At 48.5% G+C, this 20,721-nt stretch overlaps 1 protein-coding gene across 5 annotated transcripts in view; it reads left to right on the top strand.

The window, feature by feature from the left end:
• The window catches only part of LOC120868191 (SREBF chaperone), a 97,765-nt gene that overhangs the window by 65,408 nt on the left and 11,636 nt on the right, over window positions 1-20,721 (top strand). For all 5 annotated transcript variants that reach the window (XM_040246853.1, XM_040246856.1, XM_040246852.1 and 2 more), the window contains 4 exons: window positions 4,396-4,525; window positions 18,877-19,034; window positions 19,778-19,998; window positions 20,173-20,278. In XM_040246853.1, coding sequence (XP_040102787.1) covers window positions 4,396-4,525; window positions 18,877-19,034; window positions 19,778-19,998; window positions 20,173-20,278 — 615 coding nt within the window. The remainder of the gene's footprint in view (window positions 1-4,395; window positions 4,526-18,876; window positions 19,035-19,777; window positions 19,999-20,172; window positions 20,279-20,721) is intronic.

Here is a 20,721-nt window from a genome sequence, read left to right as displayed (position 1 = left end):
CTGATCCTTTCTTCTGCCTGCCCAGATTTGCTTTTGAACTCCTCTGTAATAATACTTTTCAGCCTAGATTGTTACACGGTTTTGTTGTTGTTTAGTTTTTGGCTGTGCCGAGCCTTTGCTGTTGTCTGTGGGCTTCTCCCTGCTGGGCTCTCTCGTTACAGAGCACAGGCTCTAGGGCGCGTGGCTTCAGTGGTTACGGCACGTGCGCTCAGCAGTTACAGCTCGCAGACTCCAGAGCGTGTGCTCAGCAGTTCCTGCAGCATGTGGAGTCTTCCTGGACCGAGGATTGAGCACGTGTCCCTTGCATTAGCGGTGGATTCTTAATAACCACTGAACCACCAAGGAAGTCCTATAAGTTGTTAATAATAGAACTCCCAATGTAACTATGGGCTTCCTTCATGGCTCAGCTGGTAAAGAATTCACCTGCAATGTGGGAGACCTGGGTTTGATCCCTGGGTTGGGAAGATCCCCTGGAGAAGGGAAAGCTACCTGCTCCAGTATTCTGGCCTGGAGAATTCCATGGACTGTATAGTCCATGGGGTCCCAGAGTCGGACACAACTGAGTGACTTTCACTTTCAAGGTAACCACTAAGAAAATAACTTCTAAGATATATAGAACAGGAAAGTAGAAGTCAATCGAAGTGGCACACTACAAAAAAATCAACCCCTCCCTGTTATTAAAAAAAAAAAAAAAAAAGCAATGGAGGAATTGATGAGCAAAAATCATTTGACAAACAGAAAACAAATAGCTGTACGGCATAAGTCAATCCTTCCCCGTCGGTATTCACATTAAGTGTAAGTGGATCAAACTCTCCTACTAAAAAGACAATTTGATTTTTAAAAGAATCTAGACTTCCCTGTCCAGCTTCTGTGTTTCTGTGCACACCTCTTACGTCCACACACAGGCTAAAAGCACCTTTTTGTTTTTTTTTTTTAATGCATTCCTTACGCTGTCTTAGTGTTATGCACGTTATATTGATAAAGCAAAGCATGTTTGTTTAAACTTGCATTAATTTTTAAATCAACACTGATTCTGAACAGAGCTAACCTCTCAAGCTTCAACTTAATTTACATTGATTTTTTTTGACTTCCTGATGTACAGCAACCTGTATCTTTCTTTTTATAGGCCAAAAACATAAAGTGTATTCAATGTAATACTATAATTTGCAAGTTAATTATAATCAATTTTTGATTTCCCAAATTAATTACCATTTATATAAAATTATATTTTAGACAATTTAAAAATATTTATAAATAGTTTTATTCTCTGATACAGGCACTGTTATACTCCCTTCAGGAAGGAAGCCTGATAGTCTGACATTTAAAAGATATATGAATAAATAGAGACCATGTGAAGTTAATGGGTTTAAATTTAAACCATTTTCAAGGATTATTTTTTTGGAAAGTTTTTTTCTTAAGGGTCTGATTAATAACTGCTAATAAAAAAATACCATTGAAAATATATGAAAATAGCATTGAAAATTCTATGGCTCTCCACACATTTGAAAAATCCAGATCCAGTTATATACAGAATTCCTACTTTATTGCTTAAATTGCCTTGGATTACCAGTATAATCCCTTGGAGTACCGGGGACCAAGGATCTGTTGCTAGTAAAAATAATTATTAAATTATCTTTATAACATTTTACCTAATTGTTTATTATTTAGAATTCCTTCTATATGTGAGGTAAAATTTTATAAATAAAACATTTAAAATAGAAAAGAAAAGAAAAGAAAATAATCTGCCTGCCAATGCAGGAGACGCAGGTCCGGGAAGATCACAAATGCCATGGGAAAATCCCACATGCCAAGGAGCAGCTAGGCCCACGAGCCAGCTGCTGAGCCTGTGAGCTGCAACTACCGAGACCCGCAGACCTAGAGCCTGTGCTCTGCAACAGCGCTGAGAAGCCTGCGAATTGCAAAGACGAGTAGCCCCAGCTCGCTGCAACTAGAGAAATCCTGTGCGTAGCAACAAAGACCCAGTGCAACAGCACAAAAAGCCAGCACAATTTGTATATTTAAGAAAAGTGTCTGCGTGCTCTCTGTTCTTGCCTGCGCTGGGTCTCTGTTGTGACACCTGGGCTCTGGGTTGCGGCACACAAGCTTCTCTTCTTGTTGCAGGGCACGGGTTCTAGAGTGTGGGGGCTCAGTGGTTGTAGCCTGCAGGTCCCATCGTCGTGCCTGAGGAGACACTGTAGGTATCCGCTACACTCTGGATATTAGAACACAAAGAAGTTGCGAGGAAAAGGATGGAAAATGATATTCCATGCTAAATGATAACCCAAAAGAGAGCTGACGTGGCTATAGTATTATCAAACAACATTAACAAGTTTATTAGAGACAAAGAAGGAGGACACTATATATTGATGATATATTGATTATATTGATATGTTGACACTATATATATGCTTCAGTATAACAGGAGGATATAATGATTATAAGCCTCTTAACACCTGACAGACTCCTAAAATATATAAAGCAAAAATGGACAGAATTGTAAAGAGAAATACACAGTTCTCCAGTGACAGTGGGTCTCTGCTTTCAGTGATGGATACAACCAGACAAAATCAACAAGGAAAATGGAGGACCTGAGCAACCCTGAAATCAACGAGACTAGTACACATTCTTCCCAAGTGAACATGTGTTAGATCACAGTTAGACCCTGTGTTAGATCACAACAAGTCTCAATAAATTTAGAAAGACTGGAATCCTACGGAGGATCTTTTCCAGTGACAGTGGAATGAAACTAAAAATCAAGAAAAGAAGGAAAATTGGAAATATGTGCAAATTATCCAGGTGGCCAATAAGCGTATGAAAGATAAGCATACATTGTTTGCTATATATTGAAACCACAGAGTTATACCAGCACCTCCTCCTTTAATTGGTTCCAGTTAATTGGACTGACAAGATCAAGAGGTGGAGCAGTTGAAACTCCCATCGCACCGCCAGCAGGAACATAAATTCAAATAGGTACTTTGGAAATCTGGTGTCCTCCACAAAGCTAAACGTGTGTATGCTCCACAACCCAGCCATTTCGTTCAAGGGATATACCTTACAGAAACAAGTGCTTACATAAGAACGAGTGTATACATAAAAATTTCCATAATTTCTCTTCTTAATAGTTTCAGCTGGGAACAGCCAAATGTTCCTCCTCAGGACTAGAATAGATAAATGCACTGTAATATGTTCACTTGGTGGAATAGTGTGTGTGCATGAAACAGTGCGTATATATGAAACTGCCCGCACCAATGTGGATGAATCTGGTGGATGTAAGTTGAAACAGCCAGTCACAAACGAGTACGCAGTGGAATGGGTGATTTCAGTTATATGCCAGAGGAAACAAACAGAGCTGATTTGTGATTATAGAAATTCTGATAGTGGTTTGTGGTAGATGATGCCCTTCACTAGCACACAAGGCCACCTTCTGAGGTTCTAAAAATATTTTGTAGCTTGATCTACATAGTGGGTACACAGATGTATGCATGTGTAAATATTCATTGCACTCACTGTATGCTTAAGATTTGTGCGTTGTATTATATAAAACTTAATTCTCAGTTAAAAAAAATTTTTTTTTGACCACATGTGGCATGCATAACTTCCTTGACCAGGGATCGAACCTGCTTACTGCAGACTCCGGAAGCTCAGAATCTTAATCATTGGCCCACCAGGGAAGTTCTAAAAAAAAAAAAAAAATTTTTTTTAAAGAAATGAAGTCAGAAACAAAAGCACATGCATTTGCCAACTTTTTGATGTCAGTCCAAGCTTTTTCCTTTGCCAGCGGTGGATCCACTGTTTTTAGTTCAGCTTGGTCTGGTGTAAACCAGACCCTCAGTGTGTTATACACAATCCTATGGTCTGTCCTTTTAAACGAAAGCAATTTTCACAGCAGTCTGAATCAGGATCCTTCTGGATTTTTGGTTCTCTTGTTTTTTTGTTTTTCTTTTTTGACCACACTGCCTGGCGTGTGGAACTTCCCTGACCAGGGATCGAACCTGTGCCCCCTGCAGTGCAAGCGTGGAGTCTTAACTACTAGGCCACCGAGGAAGTCCTTCCCCAGTTTTTTCTCATTGTGTTACATGTGTCTGATATGACCAGAAGTTTGTTTAGCATCTTGTCTTTATTACATCTCTGGACATTTTCAGCCAGTAATCTATTTCATTAAGTAGTTTATGAATTGGGTTTCCTGGGACCGAAAAGGAGCTTGAAAATTCTAATTTAGAGGCTCCTGTGTTTCCTTGTAGCCCTGAAGTTTGATGACTAGTGTTTTGTACACTTGTGCAGTTCAGGCACAGGAGGTGAGTGCAGCTGCAGTGATTCCCGTGTCACTGTTATCTCAGCATGGATTCTACCTGCCATTATGTCCTGACACTCTTCTCTCCTTTTTGTCCATCCCAGCTACCCACTGCTGAAGCTGCCCTTGCCAGGAACAGGACCCGTGGAATTCACCACTCCTGTGAAAGATTACTTACCCCCACCTCTGACCTCTGACCACAAGCCTGGAGAGCCCAGTGAGCAGCCAGAGTGGGTAGGTGCTCAGCGTGTCCTGAGGAGTGCTCTGGGCATTGGGTGCGGATTGGCCGTGGCAGGGGTTCTGTGTGGAGGGAGGGTGGTCAGCTTCTGATGGGCGAATGCTTAACAGTTGAACCACTTTATAAAGGCGCTGAAAATGTTTAGCTTACATTTAACAGTACAGCCAGTCACACATTCCTGTTTTGAAAGGAAGCGCTGAACGACATGGAAGGAAGGGGACTCTCCTAGAAAAGCTGGATTGTGGTTGCCGTAGCTGCGGCCGGCTGGGTCTGGGTCCATACTGTGGGTGCTCAGTCCAGGCAGTGCCCTGGCGAACAGGACCTCCTCCTTGAGCCCAAGTGGTTGCGGGAACTACTAAGTATCCTTGGAGAATGTTTTATCTTCTGAGTCCCATCACCATTTAATATTAGCAGTGAGCACTTAGCTTTTTCAAATCTGATAGGTGCTGTTTTATCCTCACAGTGCAGTCAGGTAAAGTGTGCAGGTTCTGCTTGTTTACCTGTTTTGCAATTGAGGAAGCTGGGAATGACAGTGTGACTCAGTTTCAGTTTAGTTGTCATGGGGTCACCACTGGGTTAGAACTCCAGATCTCCTGACCTGAAGCCAGCTGCTACTTCTGAATCGTGCTCTCCTCAGCCAGCTGTCTCTGAGCCAAGCATGAATGCAAAACAGGAAGAAAACCTATAGGAATGCAAAACCTCCAGGTGAGGGTCTGGGCTGCGGGATGTAACTTGCGGGAACTCTGGACTCATTATTTGGAAACCTTACAGGAAATGATGAGCTCGTCCTGCTGGCTTATACCTGCCAGCTGTGGATGACATGTTCTTCCCTCGCGTGCTGGGCCCTGGTCCTGTGGGTTGGTGCTGGGCTTGCTGAGTCTGTTGTTGAGGAGCAGAGCCCAGCTCAGGGCACACAGCTCCTCCTCTCCCACCCACTCTGTGCCAGTGATTGCACATTCCTTCCTGTTGCCTTTCCGGGTAATGTAGCAGCCGGGTAACTTGATGTCAGCTTTGCTCTAATGTTGCTAAAGTAGAGATCTGGTTAGATAGGTGTGTGTTATGACTGCACATGGTTTCAAGAGGAAGTGCAGAACACGGGCTCAGTGGTATTCAGCCACGAAGGTTAGGGCGAGCTGATGAGGCGGAAACCAGTTCATAGCTTCATGTCTCAGCTTGACACTTTGCTCACTGTGGGATCAAGCTTTTTGTCTCCTTTACTCTCTCTTAAAAAAAAAAAGTATTTATTAATGGCTCCGCTGGGTCTTCATTGCAGCATGCGGGGTTCTCTCTAGTAGCAGTGCACAGGCTCAATTGCCCAGCATCGTGTGGGGTCTTAGTTCCTCAACCAGGGATCGAAACCGCGTCCCCTGCATTGGAAGGCGAATTCTTAACCATTGGACCATGAGGAAAGTCCCTCCATTAACCTCTTGATAGGGTTTTACCACATAATGGAGTTAATGGTTCCTGGTCACAGTGGGGTAGTCTGCGTTTGTGAGTGTTTTGTGACTAGTAGAGTTCAGTGGGCCTGATGGTACAGTTAGGGGTCTATCCAAGGGCAGGGGTTCACTTGTTTGTGAGCCCTTTCCACTTCCTTGATGTCCTCTTTTGGCCTGGGATGATGATAGTGTGGGGGTACAAAATAGCTTGAGGGTTTCTCTTTCTCACTGGGGTCCCCAGCCCCTGAAAGATTGAGAAAGAGACGTAGGCCCTGGCTCAGTCACCTGGTGTCAGGCCTCTCCGTGGTCAGTTACCTGACCAGGATTGACTGTTGTAACAGTAAACGTCAGCAATGCAGGACTTGTAAGGATTGCTTTAATTATAAGGGACAGAAAACTCAACTCAAACCTGGGGAAGTGAGAGGGCACTTTGGGATCATAGAGCTCACCCACAGGCAGGACTTACTAATGGACAGCATGGGTTAGGCCCCAGAAGGAGTCCATCCCTCATCTGTACCCCCTCTGGGTCAGCTCAGTGTCCTCTCCCTAATGGGGGCTACAGCAGATTCAACCCTGTGAGTGCCCGCTTGGCTCTGCATGAGATTATCTGCCTGCCCCTACCCGAGACCCTGTGAGCAGGGAGGTGCTCTGCTGGTTGGCCTGATCACCACGCTGCGGGTGAGAGAGGCTATTTCCAAAGGAAGATTAGGAAGTGCAGGCCCTGGGCAGCACAGCACAAGCGTCTGCTGCTCACAGCAGGAAGCTGTGATGTCCTTCATTCCACATCCATTGCTTTATTATTCAGCACGTTTATTCCTTGTCTTCAGTGTACCTGGCAGAATGATCGTGGGGACACATGGAGCCTCACTGCCCCGGAAGAGACGCAGGGTGCTTGGGAAGAGAACATGGAGATGTGGGTTCTTTTGTCAACAGCACAGGGAGCCAGCCCCAGGAGCTCCCAGTGGTCAGTGCTGAAAAAGAAGATACATTTTGCAGCAAAATACATACATAGCTGATCCCGTATGATTGAATAATTAAGTGGAGGAGAATAAACAAATCTGAGCAAAAAATTCTGAATTTATGTAGCCGCTCTGCCCTCAGAGAGGTGGAATATAATCCCCCTTCCTTCATTGTGGACTGCGCACAGTGACTTCCTTCCAGAGTGCCAAGTGGAAAGGGGAGGAGAGAGTGGCTTTCCAGTGAAAACCCTGATAGGTGGCTCTCAACACGGTGTTCGGGGTCACCATCAGCAGTGGTGAATCAGGTTGATGGTATGTACCTTGATGTGTGACGAGAAGGGTGCTTTATCTCTGTGTTCTTCTCCGCAAACACCATAATCCCAGTCTGATCATGAGAAGAACATCAGACAAATCTGTGAGGAGTGGTCTACACAGTCCTGACCAGCGCTCCTCATGACTGTCAAGGTCATCAGAAAAAAAGAGTCCAAGAAACTGTCCCAGCCAAGAGAAGCCTCACAAGACGGGACAGCTGGATATAACATGGTATCCTGGATGGGATCTCAGGAGAGAGAAAGGACATGGGGACAAGCTGAGGAAATCTGGTTTCCTTACTTTGCCTTGGTGATAGTTTCTCAGACTTGCCTTGTTCTTGATGACCTTGACAGTTTCGAGGAGTGTTCCTCAAGAGGGGATTTGTTTCTATCTCTCTAGACTAGTCTCAGCTTGTGGGGTTTTAGAAGGAAGACTACAGAGGTCAAGCGTCACTCTTTTCACATCTGTCAGCCTCCTAAAGCATTTTTAAAATTTCTGTACAGTAAAGTTCAGTCTTTGTGCTCTAAAGTTCTTGGTACCATCAGGGTTTTTTTTGTGTTTTTTTGTTTTTAGTCTTTTTTACAGAAGTATGGAACAATTTAGTTGTGGCTTTCTTTTTTAAGAATTTTATTTATTTTTGGTTGTGCTGGGTCTGCATTGCTGCGAGTGGGCTTTCTCCAGTTGCATCGAGTGGAGGCTGCTTTCTAGGTGCAGAATGTGGGCTTCGCATTGTGGTGACTGCTCTTGTTGTGGAGCACAGGCCCTAGAGTGCTCGGGTTTTGGTAGTTGTGGCTCTCAGACTCAGTAGTTGAGCCGCACGGGCTTTGTTGCCTCGCAGCATCTGGAATCTTCCTGGACCAGGGTTTGAACCCATGTCTCCTGCATTGGCAGGTGAATTCCTAACCACTGGGCCATCAGGCAGAGAAGGCAATGGCAACCCACTCCAGTACTCTTGCCTGGAAGATCCCATGGACGGAGGAGCCTGGTAGGCTGCAGTTCATGGGGTCTCGAGGAGTCAGATATGACTGAGCGACTTCACTTTCACTTTTCACTTTCATGCATTGGAGAAGGAAATGGCAACCCACTCCAGTGTTCTTGCCTGGAGAATCCCAGGGACGGGGGAGCCTCGTGGGCTGCCATCTATGGTGTCGCACAGAGTCAGACACGACTGAAGCGACTTAGCAGCAGCAGCAGGGCCATCAGGGAGGTGCTTAGTTGTGGTTTTAAATTTGCATTTTCCAGATGAATATTGTTGAGGTCTTGTTGTATTTGCACATCTTCCTTTGTGACGAGAAGGGTGTTTCAGTATTTTGCTCATTTTGAGCTGAGTTGTGTGGATTTTTTTTTAATATGCAAAGCTATTCAAAGAAGTATATTGATAATGGAAAACGTGCAATAATCTAGATATCCTTTAAATAGAGAAATAACTAAAGTATCAGTTCAGTTCAGTCACTCAGTTGTGTCCGACTCTTTGTGACCCCCATGAATCACAGCACACCAGGCCTCCCTGTCCATCACCATCTCCCGGAGTTCACTCAGACTCGCGTCCATTGAGTCAGTGATGCCATCCAGCCATCTCATCCTCAGTCGTCTCCTTCTCCTCCTGCCCCCAACCCCTCCCAGCATCAGTCTTTTCCAGTGAGTCAATTCACATGAGGTGGCCAAAGTACTGGAGCTTCAGCTTCAGCATCATTCCTTCCAAAGAAATCCCAGGGTTGATCTCCTTCAGAATGGACTGGTTGGATCTCCTTGCAGTCCAAGGGACTCTCAAGGGTCTTCTCCAACAACACAGTTCAAAAGCATCAATTCTTCAGCGCTCAGCCTTCTTCACAGTCCAATTCTCACATCTATACATGACCACAGGAAAAACCATAGCCTTGACTAGAAGGACCTTAGTCGGCAAAGTAATGTCTCTGCTTTTGAATATACTATCTAGGTTGGTCATAACTTTTCTTCCAAGGAGTAAGCGTCTTTTAATTTCATGGCTGCAGTATACCCATATACTTGAATGTACCCATTAAATAGATTTTTAAACTCAACAAAATAGATTAAGTAAGAAAAGCCGACGATAAAACACTACATGTACTATAGCAACTATTTAAAAAATACATGCATAGAAAAAGTATTAATTGCTCAATCATATCCGACTCTGTGACCCCATGGACTGTAGCCCACCAGGCTCCTCTGTCCATTGAGTTCTCCAGGCAAGAATTCTGGAGTGGGTTGCCATTTCCTACTGCAGGGGATCTTCCCAACCCAGGGATCAAAACCAGGTCTCCTGCATTGCAACCAGGGAAGCCCTGGTACGCAGGAAAAAACTAGTATCAAATCCATTAAAATGCAAACAACACTTACTTTTAGGTTGCGTATTACAATAGACTTGCATTGCTTTTACAAAAAGAAAAAAAAAAAAAGATAAATTTCCAAAAAGATTATAGGCTAGCACTTTCTCTAACAAACTTTCCCTGTTTCTTGTTTAATGTATCTTAGAAAGGAATTTGAACCAAGAGAATAGTTTATCATTCTTCTTAACTAACATGTTGAACATGGACAGGTATAAGTTTTCAGGGATATTTAATTGTAACTGGCATTTTTGCCTCTTAAGTGATTTTCACCCCCCCTTAGGAAAAGTTTATATTTAGAATTGTTGCAGGATTAACTGTGATGTCCCTGTTCTTTCCATGTGAAGGCTTTACTTTTTAAAAATGTATTTTTAATTGGAGGATAATTGCTTCACAATGTTGTGTTGGTTTCTGCCATACATCAACATGAATCAGCCATAGGTAGGCATGTGTCCCCTCCCTCATGAACTTCCCTCCCAGCCCCCATCCTGCCCCTCTAGGTTGTTACAGAGCTCTGTTGAGCTCCCGGGGCTTTATAAAGCAGTTTCCCACTACCTGTCTGTTTTACATATGGTAATGCTTCAGTGCTCTCTCAATTCGTCCCACTTTCACCTTCCCCCCTGCTGTGTCCGTAAGTCTGTTCTCTATGTCTGCATCTCTGTTGTTGTTCAGTTGCCAAGACACGTCTGACCCTTTGTGACCCCATGGACTGCAGCACACCAGGCTTCCCTGTCCCTTACCATCTTGCAGGGTTTCCCTAAGTTCATGTTTATTGAATCGGTGATGCCACCCAATCATCTCCCCCTCTGTCTTGCCCTCAGTGTTTCCCAGGATCAGGGTTTTTTCCACTGAGTTAGCTCTTTGCATCAGGTGGCCAAAGTATTGGAGCTTCAGCATCAGTCCTTCCAATGACTGGTTTGATTTTCTTGCTGTCCAAGGGACGCTCAAGAGTCTTTAGTACCACAGTTCGAAGGCATCAATTCTTCTGTGCTGTGCTTTCTTTATGGTCCAGCTCTCACATCCATACGTGGCTACTGGAAAGGCCATAGCCTTGACTAGATGGACCTTTGTTGGCGAAGTGATATCTTTCCTTTTAAACACACTGTCCAGGTTTGTCATAACTTCCCGGCCAAGAAGAAGTCATCTTCTAATTTCATGGCTGCAGTCACCATCCACTTCAATAAGTGGTGTTGGGAAAACTGGACAGCCACCCGTAAAAGGATGAAACTATAACACTTCCTGGTGCCATACACAAAGATAAACTCAAAATGGATTACAGACCTAAATGTAACACCAGAAACTGTAAAACCCTTAAGAGGAAAACTTAGGCAGAACACTCTGCCATAAATCATAGCAAGACCTTCTATGACCCATGGTGGCCATCCACTTATTGATTTTAGAGCCCAAGAAGAGGAAATGTGTCCCTGCTTCCACCTTTCCCCCTTCTGTTTGCCATGAAGTCATAGCACCAGATGCCATGATCTGTGCTTTTTTAATATTGAGTTTTAAGCCAACTTTTTTCACTTTCCTCTTTCACCCTTATCAAAAGGCTCTTTATAGTTCCTCTTTGCTTTCTGCCGTTAAAGTAGTATCATCTGCATACCTGAGGTTGTTGATATTTCTCCCAGCAATCTTGATTCCAGCTTGTAACTCATTCAGCCTGCCTTTTTGAATGATGTGCTCTGTGGCTTTTTGAATGATGTGCTCTGTGTACAGTTTAAACAAACAGGTTGACAATATAAACAGCCTTGTCATACTCCTTTCTCAGTCTTGAACCAGTCGGTTGTTCCATACAAGGTTCTGACTGTAGCTTCTTGACCTGCATACAGATTTCTCAGGAGACAGGTAAGATAGTCTGGTATTCTCATCTCTTTAAGAGTTTTCCACAGTTTGTTATAATCCATGCAGTCAAAGGCTTTAGTGTAGTCAATGAAACTAAATGTTTACCTCTAAACATAGAGGTAAATATTTTTCTGGAATTCCCTTGCTTTCTCTATGATCCAGAGAATGTTGGCAATTTGATCTCTGGTTCCTCAGCCTTTCTAAACCCAGCTTACAAATATGGAAGTTCTCATTTCACATAATGCTGAAGCCTGCCTTGAAGGATTTTGAGCATAGCCTTACTAGCATGGGAGATGAGTGTGACTCGTAAGATATGTGACTCATCTCCCATGCATCTCTGTTGCTGCCCTACAAACGGGTTCATCTGTACCATTTTTCTAGATTCCATATATGTGCATTGCTATATGATACTTGTTTTTCTCTTTCTGACTTCACTCTGAATAACAGGCCCTTGATTGATCCACCTCACTGGAACTGACTCAGATGTGTTCCTTTTTATGGCTGAGTAATATTCCACTGTATATATTCACCACAAGTTCTTTATTTATTCATCTGTCAGTGGACATCTAGGTGGCTTCCATGTCCTGGCTATTGTAAATAGTGCCGCAGTGAGCGTTGGGGTATGTGTGTCATTTTCAGTTAGGGTTTTTTCAGAGTGTATGCCCAGTAGTGGGATTTTTGGGTCATATGGTAGTTTTAGTCTTAGTTTTTAAAGAAAAGTTCCATACTGTTCTCCACAGTGGCTGAATCAGTTTATATTGCCATCAACAGTGCAAGAAGTTCCCCTTTTCTCCACATCCTCTCCAGCATTTATTGTTTGTAGGTATTTTGATGATGGCCTATAGTTTCCTTTGCTGTGCAGAAGCTTTTAAGTTTAATTAGATCCCATTTATTTTTGTTTTTATTTCCATCATTCTAAGACATGGGTCATAGAAGATCTTGCTATGATTTATGTCAAAGAGTGTTCTGCCTAAAATTTCCTCTTAAGGGTTTTATAGTTTCTGGTGTTACATTTAGGTCTGTAATCCATTTTATCTTTGTGTATGGCATTAGGAAGTGTTATAGTTTCATCCTTTTACGGGTGGCTGTCCAGTTTTCCCAACACCACTTATTGAAGAGACTGTCATTTCTCCTTTATATATTCTTGCCTCCTTTGTCAAAGATAAGGTGCCCATAGGTGTCTGGGTGATGGATTTCTTTTACTGAGTTATAATTCTTTCTGTGTGCTGGAGGTATCTCTCTGTGTAGCCCCCTTCTCCCCTTTTATTGACGTGTTCCTGCATTGGGATGGAGGTTGCACCCTGCGGTTGGGCCTCGTGTGTGTGTGTCCTCCAGAAAGGACTCTAATCAATTCTGCCGGCATCTTGTGCCCTGGGTTGGGCCTGGCATGTGTTGGAGTCACTGATCACCCCCATGTGGGGGTGTGGGGAGGTCAGTTCCCACTGGGAGGAGGGGTGTTTTTACCAGAGCAAAGTGGAAGGGTGAAGACTTGCCGTTTCTCAACTGTGGGACTTTGGGCAGGTTATGTAACGACTCTATACCTCAGTTTCCACATTCGTAAAATGGGGATAATAGTTACATGTGCATTACAGTTGTCACAGGATGAAGTGAAAGGATGCAAATTCAGGTTGGTGTCTGGCCCATCACTGGCATCTGTAAATGAGTCTGGCTGTCACCACTGTCCTTGCTTACATCTGGCCAGAGTGGAGGGCAGGGCAGAGGGTCCTGTGCTCAGAGGTTCCAAGTGCACCAGGCGTGCTCTGCGTATCTGTCACCAAGAGACAGAAGTCTGAAGTGAGGCTTTCTTCTTGGAGCTTGATAGGTGATCAGGTAGTTGGGACCAAGTTAAATCCTGGGCTCTGGAGTTTAAATGAATCCCCTCGGCAGTGGGAAGCTGAGCCCTTAGAGGCAGCGACTTGGTGAGATTGGTGGTAAGATGGTCAGTCTTCGAGAAACCTGAAGACGGGGATGATGGTGCCTAGGAGGAGGGTGAGGGGGCAGAGAGGCGAAGGGGGCTTCATTTTACAGGGATCGCAAGGCTGCCTGTAAGAGCTTCAGGACACAACGACGCCACTAGGTGTGACTGGCGTGCACCGGGCCACCTGGCTCACTGGCTGGTTGCTGGCGTTGTGTTGTTCGGTCCGCACAGTGATCTGCCGAGTTCTGAAGGTCTGTCCCCGTTTCCCTCAGTAAGCCTGGGGCTGAGGCCTGGCAGCGCAGAGACCCTTGTCTGAGGCACACAGCTGGGGGTGGAGCTAGAATGTGAACCCCAGCATGGCCCCTGTGCCGCCCCCCACAGCCATTCCCTGCCTGTCCTCCAGGAGCTGAGCGGTGGGAGTGCTGTCAGGGGCCCCTGGTTATGTCAGCGCAAACGCAGCGGGCCTGGAGCTCTAGGATGCTTTCTCTGAAAGTGAAGGACTGAGTGAGTGAGTGAGTGAGTGAGTGAGTGAGTGAGTGAGTGTGTGTGAGTATGTGTTTTTAAAGAAGCTTATTTCTTCTTAATTTTCTTTATTTTTGGCTGTGTTGTGTCTTTGTTGCTGCGCTGGCTTTTCTCCAGTTGCCGTGCATGGGCCTCTCATTGCAGTGGCCTCTCTTGTTGCAGAGCTAGGGTGCGCGGGTTTCAGCACCCTAGGGCTCCCGGGCTTTAGAGCACACGCTAAATAGACGTGGTCCACGGGCTTAACTGCTCCACCACACATGGGATCTTCTCAGACCAGGGATCAAACCTGTGTCCATCGACGGGCGGATTCTTTACCACTGGACCACCAGGGAGGCCCAGGGATTGTGTTTAAAGCAACAACAAGCCTAAGATGTCCTGCTCTGGCTTGGCCCTGCTAGACTGGATCATCATGGAAACCTGACCCTCATGCCAGACCTTGCCTGCCAGTCCGCCTGGGTGCCTGGGCTTTCAGGCCAGCCCTGCAGCGTGGGTGGTGGCAGCCTAAGCCTGAATGCGAGGTTTCCGAGGAGCCCAGGTCAGGGCTCTCATGCTGAGACAGTGGCAGCTGAGACCCCGCGGGCCCTAGGACCTCAGCTCCCCTCCGGCACTGCTGTGCTGGGCCTTTGCTTCTGTGCCCTGTTCTCCATGGGACCCGCATGGTTCAGAACCACCCTGGCATGTAGGACTCACAGACTGGGAATTGGGCAGCCCCAGGCTTGAATCCTGCCTCTGCTGCTGTGTGGCCTTGGGCATACTCTTGTCATCTCTGTGAGACTGATTTTCTTCTCTGGGTCCTCTAGCTCAGGGTCTCTTAGTCATGCTGTGAAGGCTGCAGTTTTGTCTCAGAGCCTGCATCCGTGTCAGTGAGGGAAGCACGCCCCCTGCAGGCTGGGGCTGTGGCCCCTGGTCCCTCACTGTGTGCTGGATGGAAATCCCCTCAGTTCCGTGCCTTGTGGACCTTTTTGGAGCGTCTCACAATGCGGCTGACGTCACCAGAGTGGTGGCTGTAAGGACGGGGCTGTGGAAGAGTCAGGATGTTTTTTCCTTCCATTTAAAACAAATCGTGGCAGGAAAGACACCAAGTCCTAACCACTGGACCACCAGGGAATTCCCTCTCTCAACTATATTTAAGTGTACAGTTCAGTGGTATTAAATGCATTCACATTGTACAACCATAACCACTGTTCTTCTCTATAATGCTTCATCTCATAAAACAGAAACTCTGCACCAGTTAAACAATAACTGTATTCCCCCTTCTCCAACCCCTGATAACCATCTTTCTGCTTTCTGACATTCTGAATTTGACTCCTTTAGGCACCTCATATCAGTGGAATCATGTGGTGTTTGCCTTTTTGTGCTATGGCCTTAAGAGTAATAGTCTTTTATAGCCCAATCTCAGAAATAAAGAGCTCATCATTTTGTTATATTCTGTTTCTCAGAAGCAAGTCACCAGGTCCAGCCCACTCTCCAGGGGAATTACCCTTGGGCATGAGCATGAGGAAGTGGGGCTTATTGGGGGCCACGCTAGAAGCCCCCACCTGTGAGGGCCCCTCCCTCTGTTCCCAGAGGCACCTGGAGTCCACTGGCCCTTAGGCGCTCTCCATCACCCACTTAGGATACCTTGTGTCGTCTGTTTCCATGTCGTAGGCTTCCATGTCTGTGTCTTACTTGAGTTTCAAGCAGGGCTTATGGTAAGGCCCGGCAGTGAGTGGTAGGTCCTGCCTACCTCTTCTGCTCCCATGTTGGTGCCTGCCAGCCACCAGCATCCGCATCTCATTTGTCAAAGATCTCTGGCACGGAAGGCCTAAGGTGCCGGAGAGTTCACATCCCCTAGGAGCTGCCCTTAACCTGTAACTGTAGGAGGACTTGGTGTGTAACCTCAGCCGTCATCCTTTATGTGGGGTAACTCAGCTAAACTGTCATCCACAAGGGTCACTTGCTCAGCAGCCCACCTGTGGTGGTGGCCTTCCTTGCCCTGCCCTGTCCCTGCTCCCTTCCCCGTGTTCCCACCACCTCAAGAGGACATCGTGTGTCCAGGATTTGCTGCTGGGGGAACCCCAACCAAGACAGGGAGTGGGACAGGGAATGAATGACGGGAGTTAAGCTCCTGCCTGTTAGATAAACCACCATAAGAGAGTTTGGATGCCTGGAAGAGGGGAGTTGAGGGCACATACACTGGACGATGAGTTTGATACAGACATGCTGGACTGACCCAAGATCCTGAAAGAGCTGGGCGGATGTGGGATAGCCGCTTGGAGAGTTCAGCTGGAAGTCGGGAGGGCGAGTGAGGGCCGGCCTGCAGACAGAGGGCCAGCCAGGCGAAGCGCACGGCTGAGCGTAGGCTGTCCTCTCTGTGGTTTTGCCTGGTGAGCCTCACTTGCTGAGGAGTGAGAGCAGACGAGCAGGGGGGTTTACCAGAGCGGATGGAAGGTCAAAGAAGAGAGAGGCCTGCATGGCCGAGGGGGTTCAGATTCTGTGCAATCTGAAAGCCGTGGATCCTCTCCTCTAACGATGACGAGGTGATGATAGTAGACACACTTCTGAGAAGAAATCTGAGAAGAAATGTGGTGCTCACAGAACTCCTGGGGCCTTCCCAAGAGCCGTGATCGAGAGCTCTGGTTCTGAAGTATGTTCTTTGTTGCTCTGCTGAAGTGGAGACCTGGCAGGGGCTGGGTTTGGACTGGAGGGCCAGGGAGCAGTCCTCCTTGGAAACTGAAGCTTCAGTTGGGCCTCGGGGTGGGGGGTGGAGGAGGTGGTCTCTGCGGTCACAGCCTCGTGCCCACTAGGAACAGAGTCTGGCGGTGCTACAGGGCCAGCTGTCCCTGGGTGCCATGCCGTGTCCTTCGCGGAGATGCTGGGGGGTGCTCACCCCAGTGTCGCTCTCCTGTGGAGCTGCGAGCTGTGTCGAGTCGAGGAGCTCCGGTGGCGTCCGTTCTGTGCAGGTCCCTCTGCACCTCCTGGCATTGTCCGCTGGGCCTGGTCCGTGCAGGAGGCTAAGCGGTGAGGCTTCTGTCCCCAGCGCCTGTCAGAAGTGCACACTTCACCAAGGCTCAGGTGGTGCCTGGGGTGCTTTGTGTGATCAGTATCTTGGCCCGTGCTCATGCTGGAGCACAGCGTCATTGCTGGTGGATGGCGTTCTCTGCTCACACCTACCCTTCAGAATTCCTGACGGCCGCACAGGTGTTGGGACGTCCCCCAATCCCCGACCAGGCCTGGCTCCCTCCAGCCGGCACCTCACAGCACCTCAGGGCTGCAGGTTGGCCTTCCCTGTCCCGGGTGGATGATGGCCTAACTTTAGTGGTCCCTGGAGCACTGCTTTGTAAGGTCACCCTTCCCTCTGAGACAGTCGGGGCTTTTCTTCGTCACCTGGTTAAAATCCAGACAGTTCAGTCAGGCGTCATCCCGGCCCCCTCCTTGCTCTGTGATTTCTGTCACTCCCAGCAGGGTGCCCCAGTGCCGGTGCCGTCTGGGCTGCTCCTGCCTCCCGCCCCCCACCCACCCCTTCCACCCCCCCTCTCCCGCCCCCCACTACCCCTCCCTGCCCCCCACTACCCCTCCTGCCCCCCTACTACCCCTCCCCGCCGCCTGACCACCCCTCCCACCCCCGCCACTACCCCTCCCCACCTGTGGCCCCCGCGCAGCTCCTCCCGGCCATAACCCTGCCACAGCCAGTCCAGTCTTGTTTGGGGGCTGCTCCTCGACACATCCACCGAGAGTCATTCCTTGCCTTTTACGTGTGTGTCACTTTGTCACTTAAGTGCCTTTAAGGATATAATGGCAGGTTCTAGTGAGGGAAGTGTGGTGTTTCAGTGAGATCTGAGTATGAATCCTCACACCATCCTGCTCAAGTTCTGAGACCTGGAGTCATTTTGCTTCTCATAGGAGAGTCGTGCCAGCCAGTGAGAGGACACCTGTGCAAGCCACACCTGTGCTTGCCTACACGTCCATGGACACTTAGCCTCTGTGTGCACTGTGTGTGTGTGTGTGTGTACACGCATCTTAGTGATGCTGCAGTGTGAATGTCATTAGCCCCATGTCACACTGAGGAAACTGAAATCCAGAGACATCAAAGTTATTTCCAAAGCCACACACTTTGGAGAGCAGAGATTTAAAACTGGATCTGCTGAGCTCAAAATCCACTGACCTGCAAGTGGCAAAACCAGGGTCAGCACAATAGGTTCTACCCTTGGGGAGCTTGTGGCCTCTTGGCAGGTCCTCGGGTGTTTGGCGTCAAGGGCTGGGTAATACAGGTCTTGGGCAGGCTTTGAGGGTCACTCTGCCTGTTGTGAACTCTCACCTCCCGTTGTGTGAAAGCGGAACAGTGTGGAATGGGGTGGCCGTGGCTCTGTTCCAGGAAAACTTTATTTAGTAAAACAGGTGCCAGACTCAGTTAATGGCCTGTGGTCGCTGTTCTGTTGAGAAATATGTAGGAAAGTGGTTTATTCGGTGGTGAGAAGGCCCTCGTGAACGTCTTCATTGTAAAAAAAAAAAATTATTTTTGGTCACACCATGCAGCATGTGGGATCTTAGTTCCCTGACCAGGAGTGGAACCCATACCCCTTGCGGTGGAAGAACAGAGTCTTTTTTTTTTTTTTTAATACTTACTTTGCTGCACCCGGTCTGAATGGTGGCACGCGGGATCTTCCATCTTTGTGGGTATGTGGGATCTTTACTCGTGGCATGTGTGATCCATTTCCTGACCAGGGATCCAACCCAAGTTCCTGGCTGTGGAAGCTCAGAGTCTTAACCACTGGGCTGCCGTGGAAGTCCCTGGGCATCTTCGTGTTTGAAGGGCTGCATGGCTTTGCCCATACTAGGTGCTCAGTCAGTCCTTACCCAGGACCGGCCGTGTTTCTCCCTCTTGTGCTGAGCTACATTTCTGGTGGTGGTTTAATCCCTCAGTCGTGTCCGACTCTTTGCAGCCCCATGGACTGTATAGCCCACCTGGCTTCTCTGTCCACGGGATTTTCCCAGCATGAATACTGACCTTTCTACCATCCCCCATCTCTTCCGCAGTACGTGGGGCCCCCGGTGGCTTATATCCAGCAGATATTTGTGAAGTCTTCCGTGTCTCCCTGGCACAAGAACCTCCTAGCAGTAGATGTGTTCCGCTCACCTCTCTCGAGGGCATTCCAGCTGGTGGAGGAGATTCGGAACCACTTGCTGAAAGACAGGTATCCATGCCGGGACCCAGCCTCCCTGACCCAGCTCCGCACCTAAGGTGGGGCGCAGCCCTCAACATAAATCCACTGAGCTGGCCAGCTCCGCGAGACTAAGAGGGTGGGTGAGCTCGCTTCGCCTTTCGCAGCACGCAGTGGGTCCACTGCAGCTGTGTTCCCCTCAGACCTGTGCCCATAGCCCAGGGAGAGCCCTGAGCTTCGTCCCCAGGCCTCACACAGACGGGTCCACTGGGCTGACCCTGGGATAGGCTCTCCGAGACCCGGTTGACTGGTGGTCCTGAGGGCTCACTGCCCAGTGCCTGTGAGTTGCGAGTGTCATGGTGGCCAAGCTGATGAGAAGCCAGCTGTGCTCAGAGGTCCCCTCCAGGAGTCCCAGCCCAACAGTGCTTCTCTAGGGCGTGCTGCCCTGCAGGCTGCCTCAGTGCTAGTTGAGTTTAGCTGAGGGCTTGGACCACACACAGCCCCTGGTTTTCATCCTGCCTCCTCTGCCTGCCGAACTGCAGGGGTTCTAGTGAGGGAGCTGTGTTCACTCTCAAGCACACCTCTCCTTGGAGGGGCTGGGCTTTGGGGCTCCACCTGCACTTGGAAGGTCAGGCTGCCTCCCAGCGTGGTGGCTGAGCTCCTGGAAGAACTTCCCCGGCTGCCCTTGTCCTCGGCCCTTTGAGACACCAGGCATCTGGGAGCTTCACACGCGGGGTTGGCAGACTCGGCAGCACCTCGTCCTATCCCCTGCACAGCTCCGGGACCAGGAGCCTGGAGGACGTGTGCCTGCAGGTGACTGACCTGCTGCCAGGCCTCAGGAAGCTCCGCAACCTTCTGCCCGAGCATGGATGCCTGCTGCTGTCCCCGGGGAACTTCTGGCAGAATGACAGGGAGCGCTTCCACGCAGACCCCGACATCATCAGGACCATCCACCAGCACGAGCCCAAAACCCTGCAGACCTCGGCCACACTCAAAGGTGCTGGGGCAGTCCCTTGAGAGCCGTCGGGGGCCTGTCAGTCACCACGTCCTCTTCAGAGGCTGCTCCGGCAGATCTGTGGTTACCCCGAGTTTCTCAGGGTGGGGTAGAGAGGGGTCCTCGGTGTCTCTACGTAGCTGCCGCTCCTTTGTCATCACCTATTGCCCTCTGCAGACCTGCTGTTCGGCGTCCCTGGGAAGTACAGCGGGGTGAGCCTGTACACCAGGAAGCGGCTGGTCTCATACACCATCACCCTGGTCTTCCAGCACTACCACGCCAAGTAAGGCCGGGCTGTGGCATGGTGGGCAGCTTTTCCGTTTGGAGTGTCCACAGTGCCCCCGGGAGCTCGGAGTTCTCAGGCCTTCTGCTGAAATGTTCATGTCCCTCAGGGTGCTATCTGCTCACACTTGAGGGGCCCCACCTGACAGCTGGCTAAGAACGGGGGGAAAGGCAGGCCTGGCAAGCTCAGGGTCCTGGTGCCTCCATGGTCTCTCTGGAGCCTCTGGTGGGGGTCCCCAGCTGGTGACTGCAGAGCCCCATGTGACTTGGGAGAGTGCAGCAGACAGTTCCCCAAGGGACGAGGGCACGGAGGGGGCCCCCGATGGGCTGTTCCGGGCCTGTGGCAGTCAGAGCGCAGTGATAAATTGGGAGTGGGGTGCTCAGGGGCGCTCTGAGACAGCTGGGCCAACCCCTTCAAGACTGGAGGGAAGGTTAGACACCACA

This window comes from Oryx dammah, unplaced genomic scaffold, assembly GCF_014754425.2.
Source record: "Oryx dammah isolate SB20612 unplaced genomic scaffold, SCBI_Odam_1.1 HiC_scaffold_9, whole genome shotgun sequence".
In the NCBI taxonomy this organism is placed as follows: domain Eukaryota; kingdom Metazoa; phylum Chordata; class Mammalia; order Artiodactyla; family Bovidae; genus Oryx; species Oryx dammah.
This window is presented reverse-complemented; position numbering and strand designations above follow the sequence as displayed.